Source organism: Molothrus ater, chromosome 8 (genome assembly GCF_012460135.2).
Source record: "Molothrus ater isolate BHLD 08-10-18 breed brown headed cowbird chromosome 8, BPBGC_Mater_1.1, whole genome shotgun sequence".
Classification (NCBI taxonomy): Eukaryota; Metazoa; Chordata; class Aves; order Passeriformes; family Icteridae; genus Molothrus; species Molothrus ater.
The window spans coordinates 19,682,689-19,704,529 of NC_050485.2; the positions used below are offsets into that span (position 1 = coordinate 19,682,689).

General features: G+C 39.0%; 1 protein-coding gene across 1 annotated transcript in view; it reads right to left on the reverse strand.

The window, feature by feature from the left end:
- Positions 1–1,029: 1,029 nt before the first annotated feature.
- PLCE1 (phospholipase C epsilon 1) overlaps positions 1,030–21,841 on the reverse strand; it is a 139,360-nt gene continuing 118,548 nt past the window's right edge. Inside the window, exons 21-33 of the mRNA XM_054515605.1 lie at positions 21,426–21,550; positions 20,659–20,776; positions 16,304–16,435; positions 14,815–15,105; positions 13,717–13,880; positions 12,551–12,812; positions 11,570–11,688; positions 10,308–10,436; positions 9,370–9,579; positions 7,398–7,559; positions 7,026–7,244; positions 6,101–6,290; positions 1,030–5,036 (exon numbers count right to left, since the gene is read on the reverse strand). Of these exons, the coding sequence (XP_054371580.1) occupies positions 6,132–6,290; positions 7,026–7,244; positions 7,398–7,559; positions 9,370–9,579; positions 10,308–10,436; positions 11,570–11,688; positions 12,551–12,812; positions 13,717–13,880; positions 14,815–15,105; positions 16,304–16,435; positions 20,659–20,776; positions 21,426–21,550 (2,090 nt within the window). The 3' untranslated portion in view covers positions 1,030–5,036; positions 6,101–6,131. The remainder of the gene's footprint in view (positions 5,037–6,100; positions 6,291–7,025; positions 7,245–7,397; positions 7,560–9,369; positions 9,580–10,307; positions 10,437–11,569; positions 11,689–12,550; positions 12,813–13,716; positions 13,881–14,814; positions 15,106–16,303; positions 16,436–20,658; positions 20,777–21,425; positions 21,551–21,841) is intronic.

Consider the following 21,841-nt stretch of genomic DNA (forward strand, 5'->3'; position numbering starts at 1 on the left):
CATAGTACTGACTTTTTGATGTCTAAGTTACATTTGGAATATGTATCGCATTTTTCCTGGTTTTCTTCTGATGTCTTCTAACCATTTACCTCATCTTGAAATGATTTTATATTTGGTTGTTTTTTCCCTTCTGATGAATCTTGACACTGGCAAATTAAGAACATTGAATTTCAGTTCTAAGCTGTCATCATGATTGAATGCTCTACTGCTGTGTGTCTTCAGCAAAGCATTGCTGTCAAGAATACTGGACAAATACAAGGTAAGAATGTTTAGAATGTTTTTGGTTTTGTTTTTTGGTTTTTTTTTTTTTTGGTAGGTAATTCTCTCCACATTCTCCAAGTATTATTTATTGTCTGATTGTTTTAGAATCCATTTTCAGCTGCATGTTGGCTTTGCAAAGAACAGGTGAAATATATGAAATAATTTAAAGGTGAGTACTGTCTTTATGTGAATTCCATTGTACAGGGGGGGAATGTAGTGGGCTGTCCCTGGTGACAGCTAATGCACTTCTGTAGTGCTTAATCTGTGATGTGATAATGGTATGTGTGTAAGTTTTGCAAAGCTTTCCTTTATGTCAGAAAATATCTTACTTTCTCTAGGGTATTTAGTCCTTTATCCTGTTTTATGGTTCTTAGATATTTTTACAATTAATTTATTTCTCTTTTAATACGTTTTCAGTATTGATCACAGTAGGTCACCAACTTCCAAGTAATTAAAGATAAATTTACAAATATTTTTAGAACAGGCATCTGTGTATTAAGGGATTAAAAATACCTATGTATTATATTATACATATAAAATACCTATGTGTTATATTATATTTACTGTGTGGACTACAAACCTGCATGCATAACACTGGTGATTATACACATTTCTGTCTGCTTAGGCTGTCATTCCCATTCATTTTGAGTAGTTCTTTTTAGTTTAATTGTTAAGTGTTTGCAAATACAGATGTGATTAAAATTCTGCAAAATTCCAAGGGGGCCATTTGTCAGTACCTTTGTCAGTTCAGGAAGGCAAAAACAAAGATTCAACATCTTAAACCATTTATTTTTTTACAACATATACAAATACAGTTTATTCAAGTCAGCAGAGAGAAAACAGTCCAGGTGGAAAAGTCACTTTTAAAATTGTTCATTTTACATATTTTCCAAACATATAAAGACTGGCACATAGTGATGTTGCATTGTCAGAATATTTTAACATGCTTGAAGAGGCAGAGGAAGACAACTGAACAAGTCATTCTGAAAGAGCTTATTGGAGCAAAATCTATTTACTGCTATTTATTTTTGTGTTTAATTTGCTAACTCTGCCAAATGTCTATCACTATTTAAGTTACAAAATATTTATCACAGACAGGAAAAAACTGCCACCATTGGTACATTTAGTGGGCTACCCTAAAAGTAAACTGAGTTTTACAGTGGAATAGTAACAGACAATGATTAAACACCAAATGTTAATTGAAGCATTTGAAGAGCAGAACAGACAGCTGAGTTTCAGAAGCTGCAGACTTAGCCTCTCAAGCTACCAGCAAAGTTTTCTCTTTTTGAACATAAACTATGAATGGAAGAGAAAGTGTTCATGAAATATTTGGATATTTCTGTGTTGAAGTGTTTAATTCTCAAAAGCTTGTGAGTTCTAGCAGACACCTTCCTAAAAGCAGCTATTCAGACACCTCACCCAGTAATATTTGTAAGCAAGGAAAAAAAGTGTCCCTAGGCTTAAAAACCCAAAATCTGAGATAGTATTTTTGAGTGTTCTGAGTGCTGTTGCTGGGGTCAGTGAGACAGAAGCAGGAAGCCCTTAGGGCGGCAGAGGAAGCAGCTCCTGGAGTGCAGAGAGCTCTGGGATGTGGTAATGGAGCAGTTCCTAAAGCAGAGAGCTCTGCACCCACAGGAGCTGGGGCTGCCCAGCTCTTGGCTCTTGCAGTCACACACTGCAAGCACCACGTGCTGCACAGGAAAGGGTAAGAAACTGGTAGAAAAGGAGCAGTTTTTAAATAGTACAGAATAAAATACTTTTGTGGTTTTGCCAATAGGCAATGGAGCAGGAGAAGCAAGAGATTTCCACCTGAAAAGTGTGCAGTGCAAGGCCTGCTACTGCTCAGAGACTGCATGGTTCTGGAAGATGTTGATTATTTACATTCCTTTCTCTCAAATTTTATCCTGGAAGCTGCTTCCTGTAAATAGTTTGTAATGTAAAAATGAATGTATTTTCCTAATTCATGTCCATACTCAGCCAAAAGCATGGAAAAGGACAAAGTTATTTTGTCAGTTTTGTCATAGGAATGTGTGGAGAGATTCCTGCAGAAATAAAATCTGTGGCTAAACAGAATAAACATTCCTATTAGCATAACAACTTAGCACATGAAAGCTCTTTAACTGGGCTTTCACAAAAGTTAGCAAGTCCCCCTTGCTCTTTAATGCTTCCAGTGGTATTGTATTTCCACTACTTGGAACCAGCAAGAGGAAGGGCACTGCAATTCTGTTCCAAATTCACCCCAAAATGCATCATGTTTCACCAAGAAAAGTTTACCTGGATATTTACCAATACCTAAACTTTAAATTAAATGATGCATGTATTTCAATGAAAATACTGGAACAGGTTCATTAGTCTTACACAGTTCCAGATATCTACACGCCTACAAAGTTAGGGTTTTTAAACAAAAAGCCAAATATTTTGCTGTTCTCTTTCACTGTGATAAACAGCAGACAAAGGAGGCTTTGACTGTGATTGATGATGAAGATACTTATATTAATAAGCTATTCCAACAGCTAGAAAGATTGTGTTAGCAGAAATAGTACAAAACTGCTGATTTTAAATGTCCACAAGACTTCAGGCTAGTGTTAGGCCTATGGTGCACAATATGACATGACTACTGATGTCCCCTTTGCTTCCCCATGATTTTTTTTTTAATATCTATGTGACAGAAAATCACTAGGGAGTGACAGTATGGGTATAAGAACTTTCAATGTTGAATCCAACTAATTAGCAAGGGTGTCTGCCAGCCTACTGTGATACTACAGGTGATACTAAGAATTTTCAGAGCTGCTAAAGATAAAAAACAGCCCAAAAACCCACACCAACAAAAAAGAAAAAGCTAAACTTGTAAGGGCAAACTACAGGACATTAAGCATTTTTAAAATGCCATAAAAACACCAAAAGGAAAAGTTTCTCAGTGACATCAAACTGCCACTGTGTTAAAATAACAAAGAGAATAAAGCTAACATTTAAAAATGGTTGCATTAGTTGAATTGTGCAGCAGGTTCATGTATTTCCCAGTAATTCCAAAGTATCCAAAGCAAGCTATGCGTACAGACCTCTGTGGAAGTTGTCACTGCTTAACATTTTGCTGGGGCTCAGTCTTTCCCTTGGGCAGGGAGCACATGTCCCTCACAGGGGCTGCTGCAGCTGGACCTGGTAAGGAGTGACAGGCTGAGCTGGTTGGGGGCTTGACTTGGGTCATGTTGCTGATCTGCAAAATGCTGCTTTGGTTAAGTTCAAAACTTAACTTTTGTGAAAGATGAGCAGTGGGAAGTGCATGGCCTCTGTGAGGATATGCCACTGAGAAATGTGACTTTTTTGTATGTCTGTGGTTATTTTTTCTGAAAGCTGGAAGTGACCTCAAGAGGGCACTTTTTTGCTTTGGTAAATGGCTACTTTGAAGGCAATTCCTGTAGTGTATAGTGAAAGACTTCATAGTTTCTGGTGACAGAATGCAGGTTCTGTCTTCTTGTTTATATGCCAGTTAATAACTTTGTCTTCTTTTATTTCACTTTCTTATTCATGGGGGGGATGGCATTAGCTGTCATGAGACTACTGTCTGTAACTTCTTTCTTCTGTTTAGGGTTTGTTCTAGTGAAACAAAAACATGTGCAGAGCAGTTTGTTCCCCACAGACACATTTCTTGTGGGAGATGAAAGGGATGGCTGATGGCAGCAGTTGTTTAATTTGTGCCCCTGTAATGGATTATTTTAAATAACTAAACACATCAGTAACTCCCATGGAGGGGAAAAAAAAATGAGGCTACTATAACTAACTTAGATAACAAAAGATGAATTCAGCACACATAAAACTTCACAATAGTGTTTCTATGTAAACAGAATTGTCAAGAGTTAGAGTGTAAAGTTCTTTATACTCTCTGGGTTTAACAGACAAGTAAAAAGACAGTTCCGGACTACCTGGAAAAATGTGGTTTGAATTAAAAATTTTGAAATGTTAATTACACTTATCAATGCATTGGTTTGAATTTGGTCAGTACTGGGTATTAAACATCTTGTGCTGAAAAGAAAGAACCAGAAAAGTTCTAATGTTTTTTTCCTCTAAATCCAGAGAAAGATAAAAAAATCTGCATTTTCTAAAAAGTAGTATACGATAAATATACTATACAAAGGCATGTACTTTGAAACATGATAATAAATATTCTTTCTTTAAACACAAGCCTGGAAAACTAAAATTTATAAGAAGAAAATGTTGTTCCTTGCCAAGGTCTCACTACCAGTAAGGTGTACTCAGCTATTGTACATTATTTTGTTAATGTAGATAAACCATAAATAATTTTGAATGTTTTCTGTATATTCACCGAAGTTAAACAGATATGCAAAGGAAGTTACAGTATATTTAAATCTCTTTACAATCACTTAACACAGTGTTTAACAGTAATTGTCAGGTAAAAGTGCGTTATTTTAACATAATACACATAAAAGACCACTCTGGTTCTCTGCCTTCTGATTCCTTAGAGGCAGCAAGCTAAAATTATCTTTTGTTTAAAAAGGGGAGGCTGATGACACGTGTTTGTTTACAACATACAGTCCAAGAAAACCTCTCCATCCGCCTATGGAGAATCTGCAGATGTGAAGAAACAGGAAGAGAGGAATCTTCTAAGAGCTGACAGGCATCTTTCCCATCTACAGCATCCCATTTAGGACTCCCAGAGTCTGGATGTTAATCCAGCAGTATTGCCTGGATTAAAGCATCTGTAGCACAGGGCACACAATTCTGATCAGTTCAGTCCGCAGCAGGATCCTTCAAAGGCACTGCAGAAGGATTCAGTCATGTAAATTCCACATTTGGATTTCAGAAAAAAAAAGGAAAAAAAACCCCAAGAAAACACAACAAAACAAAACCCCAGCAAAACAAAAACCCAGCCAAATGCAGAAGAGGGAAAGCGACTCTGATTTTCCCATAATTTACTTTGCTTTCCTTGAATTCAGATTGTTTTAATGCTTTAGGGTTTTATAGCAGCCTAAAAATAAGCTTCCTATTTGAAATACTTTGCAAATCAAAACAGTGCCTAAATTCTGTTAATTTAGTGACTTAGCAGCAACATTACAGTGCATGTCAAATAATGCTTTAATGATTAGAGGTATACAAAAAAAAATCTTAAATTGGCCATCTGTGAGGTGGGATTATCAACACTGAAAAAGATTTCTTCTTCATTTGCAATGAGCTGCAACTTCCCAGCAGCTGTCACAGTGCTCTAGTAGCAGTGTGCAAGTGTCTGGTTAGTGTACAGTGCTGGGCAAGTGGCACTTACTATCTCCAAATAAATGGGACAGTCTTTGTTGTGTATTTCAGCTGTTTGAAGTCAAGCAAGATGGAAGAAATTGAAGAGATACAGAAAGGATAGTGTAAATGTTTAAACGTTTCTGGCAAAATTTCCACAGACAGAAATTAACACTGTAAACTTGCTCTAGCTAAAAAAGAGGTCACCAATCCTGATGATTTTATTATCTGAACATAACAAAAAACAATAAAAGCTCTACTGCTCACTTCTATTTGCTGTGGTCCAGAGCAGAAGAATAACAGAGCATTGCTATTTGAGCACAACTGTTGAGAAAAATGAGTACTGCAAAATCAGCTGGGATGCAACATTTTGGATTAAATGGACAGAGCAAGTGGGTGAAACTCCACCACTCTGGTTCACTCAGAGACCTTCCTGATGTCATCGTGCCTGTGCACACCAGTGTCTGAGGCTTTTCTGGATCATTCTGTCAGTGCTTGTACCTCACTTGGTTTGCTCTGCTCCAGCTTGGGAGCAGGAATCCTCTGGGAATGCTGCTCTGAAAGGCTGCCCAGAGCTGGGCTCAGTCTCCCGTACCTGGCAGGCCCTGCTGTGGCAGCAGCCAGGACTATTCCATGATGTCACTGAAGGCCAGGGCGCAGGCGGCTCTCTCCTCCCTGCCCTGGCCACCGTCCGACACGAAGCCCCGGTACTGCTTACTCGACTTGGTCAGCTTCTTCAGCTCACTGGTGAAGGAGATGCCTCTTCTCTTGTCATCTCGTGCTGCCTGGAAAAATTAGAAAAGATCATAGAGGTGGTTTAACAGCTGCTTGTTCACTGGGAAATAAGGAATGAATATGAAAACACCTGACATACTGCTGAGCAGGCCTCCCTTTAGGAACTCAGTACGGCTGTGCTTTCAGCCAGGCACTTCCTTCTGATTGTTCTGAATCAATTAATTAAAAATTACGCATTGTTATAGATGTGTTTAGCAAATTTGGTAATCTCTGCTTATAATGCAGTTACTTTAAAGCAACAGCAGCTGTGGATTGGTGGTGTTTGCTGGAAAGGAGAACACAGCTCCTTCTCCAGCAGGCATGTACTTAATTCCTGCCATTTTTTAAAGCCTGAAATAAAGCAACAGAACAATTTTTTCACTGGCCAGGAATAAAGGGGACTTTATTCCAGTAGCTTATAAGTTCTGCCCATTTGAATGGTCCTTTATTATGACAGGGAACATGGCATGCACAGCCAGAAGGTTTTGAGAAACAGAAAGCTGGTAGCAGATAAAGGTTGCTCTGGATTTGCAGGCTGTGAGGGAATCATTGCTGAATGTAACTGATTCAGTTTTGCAAAGGAATAAGTAAGGGAGGTTCAGAGAAAAGAGGAAATTTGCTTTTTGCTAGTCTGTCCTCTCCACCTGCCCCCATGCCAGATGTGTCTCCCTTGCATGGAAAGCAGGTTCCCATTAAGCTGATCACACACCATCTGTAACATCTGCTGCAAAGTATGGCATGTTTACCTGAACCTGTTCTTTGAGCTTAAGGATAAATTTTCCTGCTCCCTTCCACTTGCTTTGGGCCTGAAACACACACTCCTGATCAGAGAGAATCCTCTGAGATGGTTTAGATGTTGAAGACTTTTTGTTTGCTGGTTCTTTAGTCACCTCTTCCAAGAGCACATAATCACTTGGGTTTGGATTGCTCAAAATGCTGTAGGAGTATTTGGCTTTGCAGAGAGTCTGTTTAAAAGGAGAAAACAAAGAAAAAACAAGGCATTCTCTCAGATTCAGGTTACTAAACCAATTCTTCAGCTAGTGCTGAGAACAAATCCCACCTTAGCTTGTTTGAAACCAACTTCCAGCCCACATGTTGAGGTGGGCACACTCCCTTACCTGCTGTATGACATCCTGAGCCGTGCTGAGGCGCGGAGCTTTGATCACGGTGCGTGGCTGCTCTGGGGACACATCATGTACCTGAACAAAGAAGCTGTCATCCTCAGAGCTGAGGGCTGCTTCTTCCTTTGCTTCTTGAAAGACATTTCTTTCATTTAAATTCTACAGAGAAAATGACAGGCAAATTCATTTACTGAAGAGAGGTAACTAATAGCTGGTGGTCACACAAGGGTTTTATTACATGGAAATTAGAGACTGCAGTTGCCTTGGCTCCATTTTGTTAAATGCATTATAAGAGAGGTTTGACAAGCCACTACTGCTAATAATAAATAATAATGCTAGTAAATACCCATGTTTTCTAAAATCGATATCTGAAATACCTTTCATAGTAGGTGAGGAATGGAGATGTTTGTATAACATCCTATTTAACAAAAATGGTCCCTTAAATCCTTCCCTTATGTATACAAAAGGATGTTTTGTCATGTAACAGTGCCAGCATGATGGGAGATGGTGGAAAGGGTTCTTTTCTTTCTTGTCCCTGCACTAAAGCCAAGAGAATTTAGAGAGCCAGAATCTGAGTGAACATTTTCCTGTGGTGTGGAGCAAGAGGAAGGCTGTGTGTTTCTCTCTCCCTTTTCAATGACTACTGCAGATTTTAGACAGAATTCCTCCTTGAACCTTCTCTCAGAGAATGCATTTCTGTCCAAGGCTTGGAACACTTGGAACACAGCTGGGATTCATAAGCTGTAAATATGGGCTGTGTATTGCACCCTGTCACTGGACCTGCTCCTTGTTTTTCCAGTCAGATTTGCAGCTTCATTTCTAGCCCAAGCTCTGTGGTGCTGCTGTCTGAAGAAAGGCTCAAAATTATGGGTGATGCTTTGAGGTACTCACATAACAGGACAGAACAACAGCATAATTTTTATATGAGCTAAGGCAGATTTTTACCCATTTTCTGACAGAATGGGGCTTGGCAGGACACCTGTGGCAACATACACTGACAGAGGCAGTGTTGCAGTCAGTAGAATTCAGTAGACTACTATTTCTACAAACAAATTTCTACCTTGTTATTTTTGTTCCAAAGGTTAGATATAAGGGAAACCAAAATATGGACTTGTGTAAAATAATAGCAATTTGTCAGATTGAAGCTTTACTAAAAGTTCTGACAAAATAAGCAAAAATACATTTTTTTCAGTTTAAAGTATACCAGAGCACCTCTGTCATATATATATATATATATATATATATATATATATATATATATGCATGTAAAGTCTGTGTACTAAGCAAGCATTTTTATTTGCCTAACTGACCAAAGAAAGTGCCTCTGAAAATGGGATCTTTAAGTGTCTTTCTCCTGCTTTTTTTGTCTCTGTCTCACAAGCCTGGGCACTAGCATATTTTAAGCTGTGGGTGCTTTGCTCATAGTGTAAACTGAAGTAATCTTCCTCCTTTAAATTAAAAGAAATCACATATTTAATTATTTTAGCCTATAAATGATAATTTAATCATCCTTTGAGGCTTTTAGACTTATTCTTTAATATTAAAATTATTTCTAATTTTTCTAGACAGATGATAAGTTGCTGCCATCTAAATTGATGGTGGTTTTCTGGCGTTCTACTATGATCCTTTGGTATTAACTATTATCTTTATATTAATTTTCTATCATGGCATAATCTAGATTTGCATTAAGTTAGAAAGATCACTCCAAACAGAGTCACTGAACTGGTGACTGAGCCATAATGAATAAACAACACACAGCTGAGCTCAGGGAAGTCCAGTTGGTGTCACACAGGTCTATAAAGTCCAGTTGTGCTTCTCACTCAAGAGTTAAGTTTGGTTTTAAATAATGCACACAGCATTGACATTACTCACCAAGTAGTGAAACAAATACTGCACCCTTTTGTTTCGTGGCCCTAAGAACTATTTTTAGCTACTTTTGTAAATAATAATTTATCCAAAACAGACTTACTTCCTCTCGAGTTTTAAAGATAATTCTTCCAACATATCCTTCTTCTGGGAACCAACTATTTAAAAGCTGCACTAGCCCTTCTTCAGGACCAATCACTCTCTGGAATGGTGGTTTTCTGCATTCACTCTTTTCTTTTGATATAAAACTTTTCTCTTCCATCAGAAAATAGTCTGCAGCGCATGACTCGGTGCCTTTTATGGTAGCCAAGAGCTAAGACAGACAACACACAACAATTAGAATGCTAAATATAAACACTGCATAATTAGTAGTTATAAATGAGAATGAATAAGGAAGCTTTAAGAATCAGTAACTATTCTGACAGTGCAGGCAGGATTTCTGATGTGCTATTTATTATTCAGATATTTTACTCCAGGGTAATGTCCTGTTCTCTTTAGCCCAGCCAAGCAGTTCAACTATTCCAGACAAGGCAGTACTATTTAAGCTTATTTTGGTCCTTTTTAGCTTGCCAGAAAATTTATTCATAATCCCAGGACAGTACAGTCTTTTCCCACTGCTAGAATAACAATCCCTGCTGAGTTATCTGGTTTTTCTACTCATGAACTTAGCCCTCTAACTTTTACTCTCTGTTCCTGCGGTGCCTCAGTTCAAAGAACTGTGCAGAAATGTTTGCCTTTGTTGTAAGGAGAGCCCACTGCACCCATTGACTAGAGACACTGTTTTTCTCATCTGCATATGCCCAAATATTAAAATACTAATAGGGAATATGTCCTAAGATTATAAACCCATTCTCTGAAGCCAAGATTGGGAAAATTCCACTGCTTATATTGTGTGTTTGCTGTGTAATTAATTGCACTGCAATGCATTTCTAAGAGCACTCCTTGCTGGGGTGATGTGTGAGAAGTGCAGGGAGACAGAGGTGCAGCAGATGTTAGTGTGGATTCTGGCAATGCAGAGTCTGCAATTCAGCAGGAGCTCACCTGATGGAGCAGCTGTGCAGCCGTGGTCCCTGCACTCACACTGAACACAGTGAAAGGCTCTGGGCCTGGAATTCCATGAACTGTCACTTTGTAAGTCACGGCAGCTTTCCTTTCTCCCGGGCTAAACAACTGTTCAGACAACATTCAACAGGTTACTGGACGTTTTTACACAGGCATGTTATTTCTAGGTTGCTTAAAAGAAACTGTACACAAGTTGTGAGGGCCTTGACAAGCAAGCTGTTCAGTTCATACATGGCTCTTCCTTACACTACAGATCAAGGCATCTAAAAAACCCCAACAAACCCTCCAAAAGCCTCCATCGTCTCTTGAAGCTGAAGAGAAAAAGGAAGATTTCCAGTGGGAATACATAAACTACCCCTGGACAAAGGGCCAATTCTCCATCATTCATTCCCCATTCTAGCTGAGCTCAGATATTTGGATTCAGCATGCAGACTGGATGAAAAGCAATAGCTTTGTTTCAACCTCCAAACTATTTGTTCTTCCTTTCTACCCTTGTAATTCACCAAGATAGAAATTTGGAATGCATCCACAGGAGGTAATATATGCAACATACCTGCTGCACTCACAGGAGCTCAGAAGGTTTTATCTAACACTTTAGGAGTCAGCAAAATGATAAAATACATATTTAAAGTTGCCAAAACACAAGTAACCCAGGTAGCCTAACATTAAGGGTTTTTAAACAAAAATCACATCTATGCATGCATATTTTTAGATATACAGATACCTGTACATATGTATACATACTTGCACATATAAACATATGGCTGTGCACACATATATAAATCTGTATGTGTTTATGGAACTACAGAGTTCATCTTTTCTTGTAACAGAAATCAATTCTCATTATTTCAAAGTTGTTGGTAATTTGCATCTTCCTTTTTTTTTGGTCTCAAATGCTTTGCTTACAATTCGTGCACAAAGGAATGCATTAGGCTGCACTGAACCTGACTGCTCGTCCACACTCCTCCAGTCGAGGAGCACATTTCTTGTTCTATACCTAAATACAGCAGAGGAGCCAGACTTTGAAAAGATTTATCTTCCCACAGGTTTATCCAGGTGGGATAACCTTACTTCCACCAAAGGAAAAAAAAAAAGGCATTAAGGTATGTCTGAAGAATGTGCAGGTTTGAGGGCTAACATCTTTGAACACTCTGGCCCTATAAATCTTCACACCATAGTAGTTATTAAATCAAGAATACAGAATACAGGTAATTCATGCACACAAACAAAAAATAAATTACCACAGATGCAGGCAGAGTGTTTCCAGAGGGACTTTCTTCCATTCTCCGACTGTTTATGAACAAACTGGAAATTTCTAAAGTCTCATTGTGTAGATTATGGAGCTGGACATGTCTGTAGCCTAGAGAGGAAAAATCCTTCTGTAAATACTTTGCCATATCCTAGGACACAAGTCTCATAAATGAAAAACTCAAATTTGCTGGTTTTATAGCTACACTTTGCCACACAGGTAGGATTTGAAGCACTCTAATAGCACAGCATGAACACACTGTACAACAGGGTAACACAAATCCTACTGCTGAGTGGCTCATAGAGCATCGTGCCTTTGTTTTACCATAATATTCAATAGAGTCGTACATAAAATATCTAAATATCAGAACACAAATAAAGCAAGGTCAAATTCTCATTGGAAAATGCATGTGTATGGCCAAATCTCACACACCAACCCGGACGGTTGTGTGGCATTAAAGTGGCACAAAGCAAATGTAAAAGAGCTACTGGCAAGATGGAAACTCTCTCCCCCAGGTGTCACACAATTAGTGATGGGGTTTTTTTCACCCCTTCTCCGACTCCCCTCCAGCCATGTGGCTGTGAGAAGTGCAATTCCCCTCTGCCCAGTGATCAGCTGTTGCAGCAGTTTCTTGGGCAAAGGACAAGGCAGGAATGAAATCCCCCCAAGCTTCCTTAAGGGAGCAGCCAGTCCCCTGGTGATACAGCCTCAGGATGGGAGCAGGTGTATCCCACATGGCCCTGCCTCCACAACAGCACAGGATCAGACCTTTCACAAGCCACTGGGGGGGCTGCCAGCTCCCTGGGAGTCCCAGATCAGCACTGTACTGCCAGGCCGTGGTGTGCTGTCTGGTATTCGCTCCCTGTCTCCTCTAGAAAAATGCAACTGATTAAAAAATTCCCTCTGGAAGGATTCAACCCAGGAATGTGCTGGGCCACTGTGGCTTAGGGTGCCAGCAGGAGCCACGCCGTACCTCTCTTCAGCGCTTTCAGGGGAATGATCCTCTGGGCTGTGACAGCCGAGCAGCTGTTTTCAACCACGGCGAAGCGCAGAAAGACCAAATCCTCGAAGTGAACGCGGAACAGGAACTGCTCGTTCCACATGGGGTTGAGGGTGTTGCGGTGGATGGGCTTGGTGCGGAAGTGGCAGCTGTCCAGGGGCATCCCCAGCACGTCGATCTCGATGCAGGGGCTGCCCGTGCTGTTGCTGGGGCAAACGTTCTGGCCAGACACGATCTGCAGCAGAGGGAGGAGCACAGAGAACTGTTAGGGGGGTAATCCCTAAGCTGCCATGATCCCGAGCCAAATACTGCTCAGCACAGCCCTAAGCACAGTTTTACAACGCTCACTTTTGTGATTGCCAGGGAAGTAATTTCAAAAGCAGAGCTCCCTCAACCGTCCCACCCCCAACACCACTGCTACGGTATCTTTCCTCTGAAAAAATACACTATACAACTGTTCAAGGCCTCTGAACATTAATCCATAATGAATGCACCAGTAACTCAGTCAAAAAGGATCACTTTTCTCTCTATTACTCTGGGGTGATGGCATTGAGCTCTGGCTTGCTTTGGCATACACAACACAAGAATTAAGTGTGCAATTACCACAGCTGGGAAAATCCTGGTTCTTATGAATTTCACTTTTCTGACACATTTCTTGGAAAGGACTAGCTTCTGAGAGTACATTTTTTTGGCCACATAATCCATGAATTATATATCTTGTTATATGACTTACAAAAACATATTTTTTCAAGATTCAGTACAGCTTTTCATAATGGCTTTTTGTGCAGCTTTTCAAGTGTTCACAAATGTGTAGAACATCAAGGCACATGTGCAATTTTACACAGTTGTGCAGTCCCAAGGAAAATGCTTTCAAGACTGAGTTTCAACAAATACTGTGAAGGAAACAGGGGAAGTAACTATGGATACAAATCAGCCAATACAATGAAATAAAGACAAATCTTTGTTCCTTTCCTCTCCAATTTCTGTTAGTTAGGCTGACCTTTGGAAGCAACATTTAAAGATTCAATCTTTTCAATTAGAAGCATAAAAAATGACTACAATACTGGTTAAAGACTGTATTTGTATATTGTCTACTTCTATCTGTTTGCCTGTATGAAATTCCCTTTTAATGTACTTACTGTTAAAGAATATATAGCTGGCTCCTTATTATCAAGATCTCTTTCCAACGGACAAAAATGCTGGTACATTGAGCAGCTTTTATCCCACAGAACTGGAGGTTTCAGAACATATCCACAGCCACCATTAGCCTCAAACATTGCTGCGTTGAGTTGCAGAGGAAGATCTGCGAAATTAAGGCAGCCAAAACTGACAGAGAGCAATGGTACAATGGAAAAACTGCAACAGTGAAGACAAAGTCATGTTTGAAATATCTTTTTTTAAACTATTTTAGTTATGTACTATTCCTGGTTTACACAACTATGTGTGATTTATGTGTCCAATCTATCCAGTAATTATTTGTAATTACACAAAACTCTAAGAACAGTTCCTTCTTTCCTTTCCATTGTCTTTATTGAGCTGTAGGGCTTGCCTACAACAGTTCTCTGGGAAGTTTCTAGGAATGTGCCCTGAACTGCATAATGAATCACAGAAGTACAGAATATTCTGAATTGGAAGGGACCCACAAGGATCATTGTGTCCAGCTCTTAAGAGAATGGCCCACTGGGGATCAAGCACACAGCCTTGATGCTGTTAGCACCATGCTCTAACAAACTGAGCTCATGCCAGGTTCTGTAGAGCACTGTAGATGACCTAATGGATCCCCCATGGAAAATGTGAAGGAACAAAGATAGGATAGCATATATTCAAAAAATGTTTTGATCAACATTAAACCAACATCCAAGGCAGCACTTCCAAGTGAAAAGTAGTTCATACTTTTTTATGCTTGAAATTATCTGAAAGGGTAAGAGTTACTTGAACTCTGGAGAAAAAAAAACAACCTTCATCAATAAAATAAAAATAAAAATGGAAGTGTTGCTGTCCAGGCACTTCTGGGTTATCAGAGAACCTGGTGCACTGGCATAAAGCTCCTGGACTCTGAGGTCACTGCCCTCAAGGACCCAACTCCTGTGGTATGAACCTGTTGTGGCTGGGGTGCAGGTACAGGAAGGTCCCCTCAGGAGAGCAGGGGAAAAGTAAATAGGGAAAGTACAAATTCACCACGTAAGGCCTCCTATCACATTTCCAATGTATTAAACCCTGGGTTTGTGCAGCCTTACCATCTGTTTGGTAGTTGAGAGCCACGAGCTGCACCCCATGGAGCCAGAAGATCAGGGGGTGGGGGTTGGAGGAGTCGATGCGCGTGGCAGCGGGGTAGGTCCTCAGGAGCTGGCAGGTGGTGTGCTGGATCAGCTTCTGCGAGTAGCGCCTGCAGAGCCGCTTGGCAGCGTTCTCGTTCAGGGACGAGATGTGGTAGCACTTGGGAGTCCTTATGATGGCACTGAGGGAGGCTGGAGAGTTGTAAGGAGAGCAAGGATCTTCCCAGGTCTGCCGCATCGCATCAAAGGGACCTGGAAAACAAACAGTGCCCTCAAGGTACAGCTGCAGGTCCAGAGGCTCCACAAATGCAATGTTTTCTAGTGGAGTATGTGTGCGTGCTTTGCTTATGGTAGAAAAAGGTGATCCTGGAAAATGACACTACTCAGGACAAGTGTCACAGTCCTTCTGACACAGTAAGAACAATCCTTGAGAGGAAACACAATGTCCAAGTATTGAAATAATACCATGATTAGATGTGCTAACAAGCACTTTCATAAATATATACCTAACTGGCATTTGCAGTTAGAAAAAATTTAGGAATTAAAAATTAAGGAATATAAATATTAAATTAAGGAATAAAAAATTAAGTTAAGGAATAAAAAAATGAAATAAAGGAATAAAATTCCCTTCTTCTCATTTATACATTTTACATGAGGAAGAGAGGCAAGACTGAAAGCCACCTGCTAATTTTCCAAACAGTCTACAGAGACTGCAAAATTTGGGGGAAAAGGCAGCAAAATACTTATATGCTTTAGAATAAGGCACCACAATTCTTCATTTTTAGGACACTGGCCTCTAGAAGGAAATCTTTCCTGTCTGCTGCAGTCATGCCCTTGGGCTGCAAGAAATACAACTGTCCCTGAGCCAGAAAATTAGTTCAAAATATCTGTTTATGGCACTCACTTGAAAGGCAGGGGATCTGGGTCTTACTCCTGCTCCAGAGCCTTTCCTGTACTTTCTCTGTATTTCTTTACATCTGTTCCTAGGCAGAGGCACAATTTCCAGGTTCACAAACTGAATCACCTACAGAGTCTAATTTGCACAATTACGCATTTGGACTTGGCCAAATTTCAGGCCTCTAAATTCTACTTCAGACAATAAAAATTCTTTTCTGGACCAGCCCAACAGTCCTGGCTTTCATTTGTACTTTGAAAATATTCACTTATATCTTTAAAAATATAAATTTCAAGATACTTAAAATGCACATTAGTTTCAAATTGCTTATGAATTAGGATCATCACATTTTTGATCAAGTAATCCTAATATTCCACACTCACCACTTCAGTTGTAACAGTGGTACTGTAATAGCTGCCGTGTTAATGAAAAACCATTCCAAAGTTTAACGTTTTACACATTGCAAAGTATTTGATCTTTAACAGCTTGGTCTGCTACATGTGCTGGATTACAGTGTCATTCCACGTGACTGGTGAAAGAAGATGCTAACTTTACCTTTTCCAGATGCTTTGGCAAGAGCAGCTGACTCCCCAGGGCTCAGCCTGCCAGGATTGTTGCCAAAAATGGACTTCCTGCTTTTTCTTTCTTTTCCTCTGCTAGAGCCAGATGGGTTTAGAGTTGACAAGCCTATTCCCATAAATGTAAAATAAATGAGCCAAAAAACATGACCGAGAGGGCATGACATTTTCCACCATATTTTACATTATTTTTGAAGGCATGAATACTCTTGTTATATAGCTCACAGGACAAACAATGTATTTTCTCCACAATTTAATTTTAAAATCTTTAAATATATACACACTTTTATATTATATATATACATATATATAAGATATATTATGCATGGTTTTATATATAATGCATATATGTATATACATTTATATAATGTATATAGAAATCCATAGGAAACAATACAATATACAATTCTCTCAGTGTGATATAACTTTTCTCCATTTTACTTTTTGGCTTGAGGAAGGTAAAGGCTTCCTCTCAAATTACTAAATGGTCCAAACTGATACTAAAAAAATCGGCAGTAACAGTCCCAATGTATTCATTGGGAATAGGAATAATTTTAAAAATAAAAATCTTTTCTACAGAAGCAATAAATCAGTAGTGAATATAATGAAATTCATCTAGGTGACAATACCTACATAATTAAATAAATGCAAGATCATGATTGAAAGATATAGAATTATAAATATTATATGTCCAAATGCTGTTGGTTAAACAGTTTAACTTCAAAAACTGTTTTCAGAGTCCTCTTCTTCTGTTTATTTGTACTTCAGTGCTGGTAAATACAGTTAGGTGTGCAAAATCCATTACATATTTAATAGCCAATACATACTAGGAGTGGAGCTGGAAAGCTCTAGTATAGCTATTATTCAAACTTGTGCATTCTAGAAACATAATCATTAAAAGTCATGACCTGAATCCTGGTGAAGTAAACAGACTTAATCCCACTTAAGGTCAATTTTTTTCTGTTGGCTTGGAGAGAGCACAAAGCAGATCAAAATTAAAGTGCACAATAATTATTCTGACACCCATGGCAGTGAGATGTGGGACGCTCTCAGAAACCCAAGATGTATTTCTGATATGGAATGTAACAAAGCAAATACACTGTTACATGCCTAAATGTGACTCCTAAAACTTTCCACATTAAGTAACATCAATTCACACCTGCCTAAAGACAGTTCTGGATTTAATACTAATATTTCAAACACAAATGTAAATCACAAAGGGGATACATTGGCCTCTTCTGATTGAAGTCTGCCCACAGCTGCAAATTTTCAGCTCTCAATCTCTATGGCATGTGTACATGTACTTACTAAAATTATGCACACAGTTTCAATGGAACTGCTTGGGTTAGTAAAATTCAGAACATACATAAATGTTTTCCACGTTGGAGATGTATTGTCTCTTTGGGCCAAAGCATACACATAAACCACAGAAGATGGTAGAAACTGGGATCAAGGAATATGAATTTAATTGAAGAATGAGGAGTTATGCGCTGTGTGCTTCCAGCACTATTTAAATCCAGTTTTGAATGGATCAAATGGATTTGGCAAGTAAGATCCAGTTTCAAAGTCCTGTTGTGGAGACAGTCACTGAGGAAACAAACTGACCTCACAAATCACCAGAGTGCAGTGCAGAGCCCCAGGGCTGACAGCCCAGTGTGATGGCCACAGGGCACACTGCAGCTGGCAGCTTCCTTTCAGTCTGTCCCATGCTCTGCATGTTACACATCTCTTCCCACACACAAGCTCCATTTTTCACTCCAATTTAAATCTGACTTCAAAATAAAGCTTTACTAATTCACAGAATCATCAGATCACAAAATAATAGAGGTTGACAAGGATATGGAAGTCATCTGGTCCAACTGTCTGGTCAAAGTAGGATCAGCTCAGATTCCACCATACTGTACATAAATCCTATTGTACTACCACAGTGTCAGAGTAAATGTTTTGTGTTTCCCTGCAACCCCTGTGCCATGTTTTTCAAGTTACAGAATTCAGTGCCCATCTCGTGTGTTAGATATAAGCACAGTGCTTTACTGCTTCTGGACTCAATCCAGAGGACTGCAAGCTTCCCTGCCCTTCTCCCTCTCACCACACTAACATAATTGCCACCTTCTCACCATGTGTTTCCAACCAACAGGAAGTCTGCAGGTTTGCAGACCTTAAAAGGGAATTTACAGCATTTTTATATGCAGGGTGCCCTTTTTTATGTTCACTTTAATTTCTTGAGAAGTGATATTATAGGGGCAGGTAATCTGATATGATGGAGATGATGGTGATGAATTTCATGCTGGTGAGCGCAGGTGGCTCCCTGCCCCCTCCACTTGATTGTGCAAATCCTGCTCTTATGTACTGAGTTTCTCTACTCATTGTGTGAGGATCTCAGCACCAAGGGGATGAGCCATGTGCCAGTAGCAGTGCTCAGGGGTGCTCCACTGCCCTCAGCTTGGGTGACACAAGAGAACAGACCTCCAGCCTCTCAGATAATGGTGCAATGATATCCAACACACTGGAATTCAAATTAAGCAAGGACTGTAAGGCCAAGGAGCACAGAAACAACAAGAGCCATGGTGGGTTCCTTGTTACCAGAGGTTTTATAAACAAGAAATGTTATTTTCTCCACATGATAAATTCTGTTTTGACCAGGGAACACTTAGGGAAGTCTGTGTTACCCAGTAGGTTAGGGTAAGTGAACATTATGGTCCTTGTCCTTTTTTATAGTCACAAATCAGTGATTAACATTCAGGGATGTAGGCAAGTGTAAACAGAGAACAAAATTATATGAAGACAGAAGAAATAAAGTATTTACACCGTTGATCAGACACTGACATGAATTCTACCCTCCCTATTTCCAAAACTCCTGCATTTTCTGAGCTGGTTAGGAACACAGGCACTAGAGCTACATAGTCATGGATCTAGCAGCCTTGCTCCCATCATTCATGGGCAATACTGGGTAGGGCACTGCACCACATCTGTGCCCTCCAGCTGAGCAGAGCAATCCAATCACTAGCATGGTGGCCATGGGAGCCTACAGAGGAGGCAGTATTTGTCTCAAAGGAGACAAAGTTTGCTGGAAAAGTAATTTCTACAGCTTTATGTGTTCATCTGTGAAAGGAGATAATCTTCTTAATTGTTCTATTCATGATCCCTTTAAATCAAGAGGAAGAAATCTGAGAAGGAAAGCAGGTATTTCTTTAATAACCAGTATTACATTAAAAATTAAATACTTCAAAGTTTTCTTAGAACATCAGAATTTTTTATGTGTCAAAATGCTTGGAACAACCCAAACTATCCTTATTTAATCTCGAATATCTTTCTTTAAAAGAAAATATTTTACTTGAAATATATCTCATTGCAGATTTCATTAAAAAGAGTATCAGATCTGGATATTTGGAAGGCATTATTTTTACAAGTGACACCTACAATTTTTAAAGTTATGAAAGAATGTCCGTCCATTTTTCAGCATGTTTATCTTGCCTATTTGACACTATTTTATGTTTGGTTAGCTTCTCTAATCTGATTAAAGTTCTGTTTGTGTAAGATCATGATTTGGCAGAATTGCTAATTTTTCCACAGAGAACCATTCCACTAAAGAGCAGATTTTTAATTCAAAACATTAAACATATCAATAAACAATAAATTCTCAATTTAAAAGTATTTATGTACATAGTGTGAGCCAAAATATACCCAACCTCATATTTCAGTACTGAACAAGTGCCTATCAGTGATCTCTTCAGTTACTCCCTCTCCTTTTCTCTGCAAAAGTTATTTTTCCTACTGTACAAAAGAAGATTTTCTGATTTCCATAACTGCTTCCATGAAGACTGAGTGAGAGTCTGCAAGCAGCTGCCCTCACTCACCCTATGAAAAGGTGCTTTACTCCTGCAAATGGCTCCTCTCCTGTCCACTTGGGAAAGAACAGAAAATACAGCTGGAGGCAAAGGTGAAACACACTAAACAGAGGTCACTTAAAGAAATGTGACACAGTCTACCTTCAAGGCCTTAAGAATATTCTCCTTCTTAATTCAGTAGGTCCTTACATGGAAACTCAGAGCTCTCAAGATAAAGCTTTCTGTCATCTGGCATTTGGCAGTGAAGCAGTTGTCTAAGTTGTGAAGACTGGCAAATTTCACTTTTGTAAACATTTTATTATGACAAACAGTATGTATTCACCTAAATTATGAACACTGCTTCTCAGCCAGGAGCTGCTATTATGAAGACTACCAAATCATGAAGAAAGAACCTCCTCGACTACTTCAAACTAATCCAAAACATAAACATAAAGTCTCCAGGAGTTAGAAAGCTTAAAGCAATAAAACAGAGCAGTGTACTCACCAGGGAACTTCACTGCTTGACAGTAAATGACAAGATCTGATAGCTCTGGGGCTATCTGTCTGCTTTCCTTCTTGTTCTGTGGAAGATAGAATTCTTCACCCAGCTCCATGTCGTAAACCTGAGTGATAATACCAAGAACAATTAATAATAGTATTACTGGATGCAGAAGGACTGTTGCATATCTTACTTAGGTCTTTGAAATATTTTATCACTTTCTTCCTATATGTTTCTGTTCTCACCTAATGAATCTCCCTCCCATGTGCACATATCTGATCAACACCTGTTACTGATTCTGCAGTAGTGTGTAAAGGCCTTAATCAGTCAGTTCTACAAACATTTAGACAAAACAAACACATCCATATTGAGAAGAATCTGCAATACACTAAACAGCAGTACACTGGTTCTTTTTCCAGAGGATTTAATAAGAGGTGCTGTGATTACCTCATATCATAGTGCAGTATTTTAAACTTATTTTGAAGCATAAAGATGCTGAAGAGTCAGATGAAATCTTCAGTTCCATCAATATTAATTTTCAGTCAAGCAGCCTATACATACTATAACCTCTGAGGACATTTCTTGAACAGTATGTTGAGCATTTGTTCTATTTAGGCTATTTTCTCTGGTGTCTTTCCATGCTTTCTACTGTTTCTCTTCATTAAAGTCCATTTACTATCTGATGTCTCAGTTATCTAAACTGTCCAAATCCTTTTGAACCTGGTTATATATAAAAGTGCAGCTGAGAAGAAAGAGGGAAAAAGCAGAACTACCTTTCCTTTATTATTGTAAGTAGCACCATCAGCCTTCTTTAGTCGTTTGGCAGTCTCTTCATTATATTCAAACTGCAGTTTATCACTTGATAATTTATTCTCAGGTCGATCTTCAAGAATATTATCTAAAAATTAATGGGATTTTAATAAACATAAAGCCAAACAATTTCAACTGGAAATTTAATTTGAATTAACAATATCTGTGGACAGTGTTGTGAATCTTATATGAATAATCAGATGCTAAAATAATGCATTTACTGGTCAGAGCATCATCCTCTAGTAGTAACCTTCTATTTAAAAATCTAATGCTTGGGTTTGGTTAAGACACTGCCTTTCCTTTAAAGCCCATCCTTTTGTGCTCAGAAGATCTTTAAAACCAAACCATCTAATGAATTAATTTTGTCATCTGAAAACAA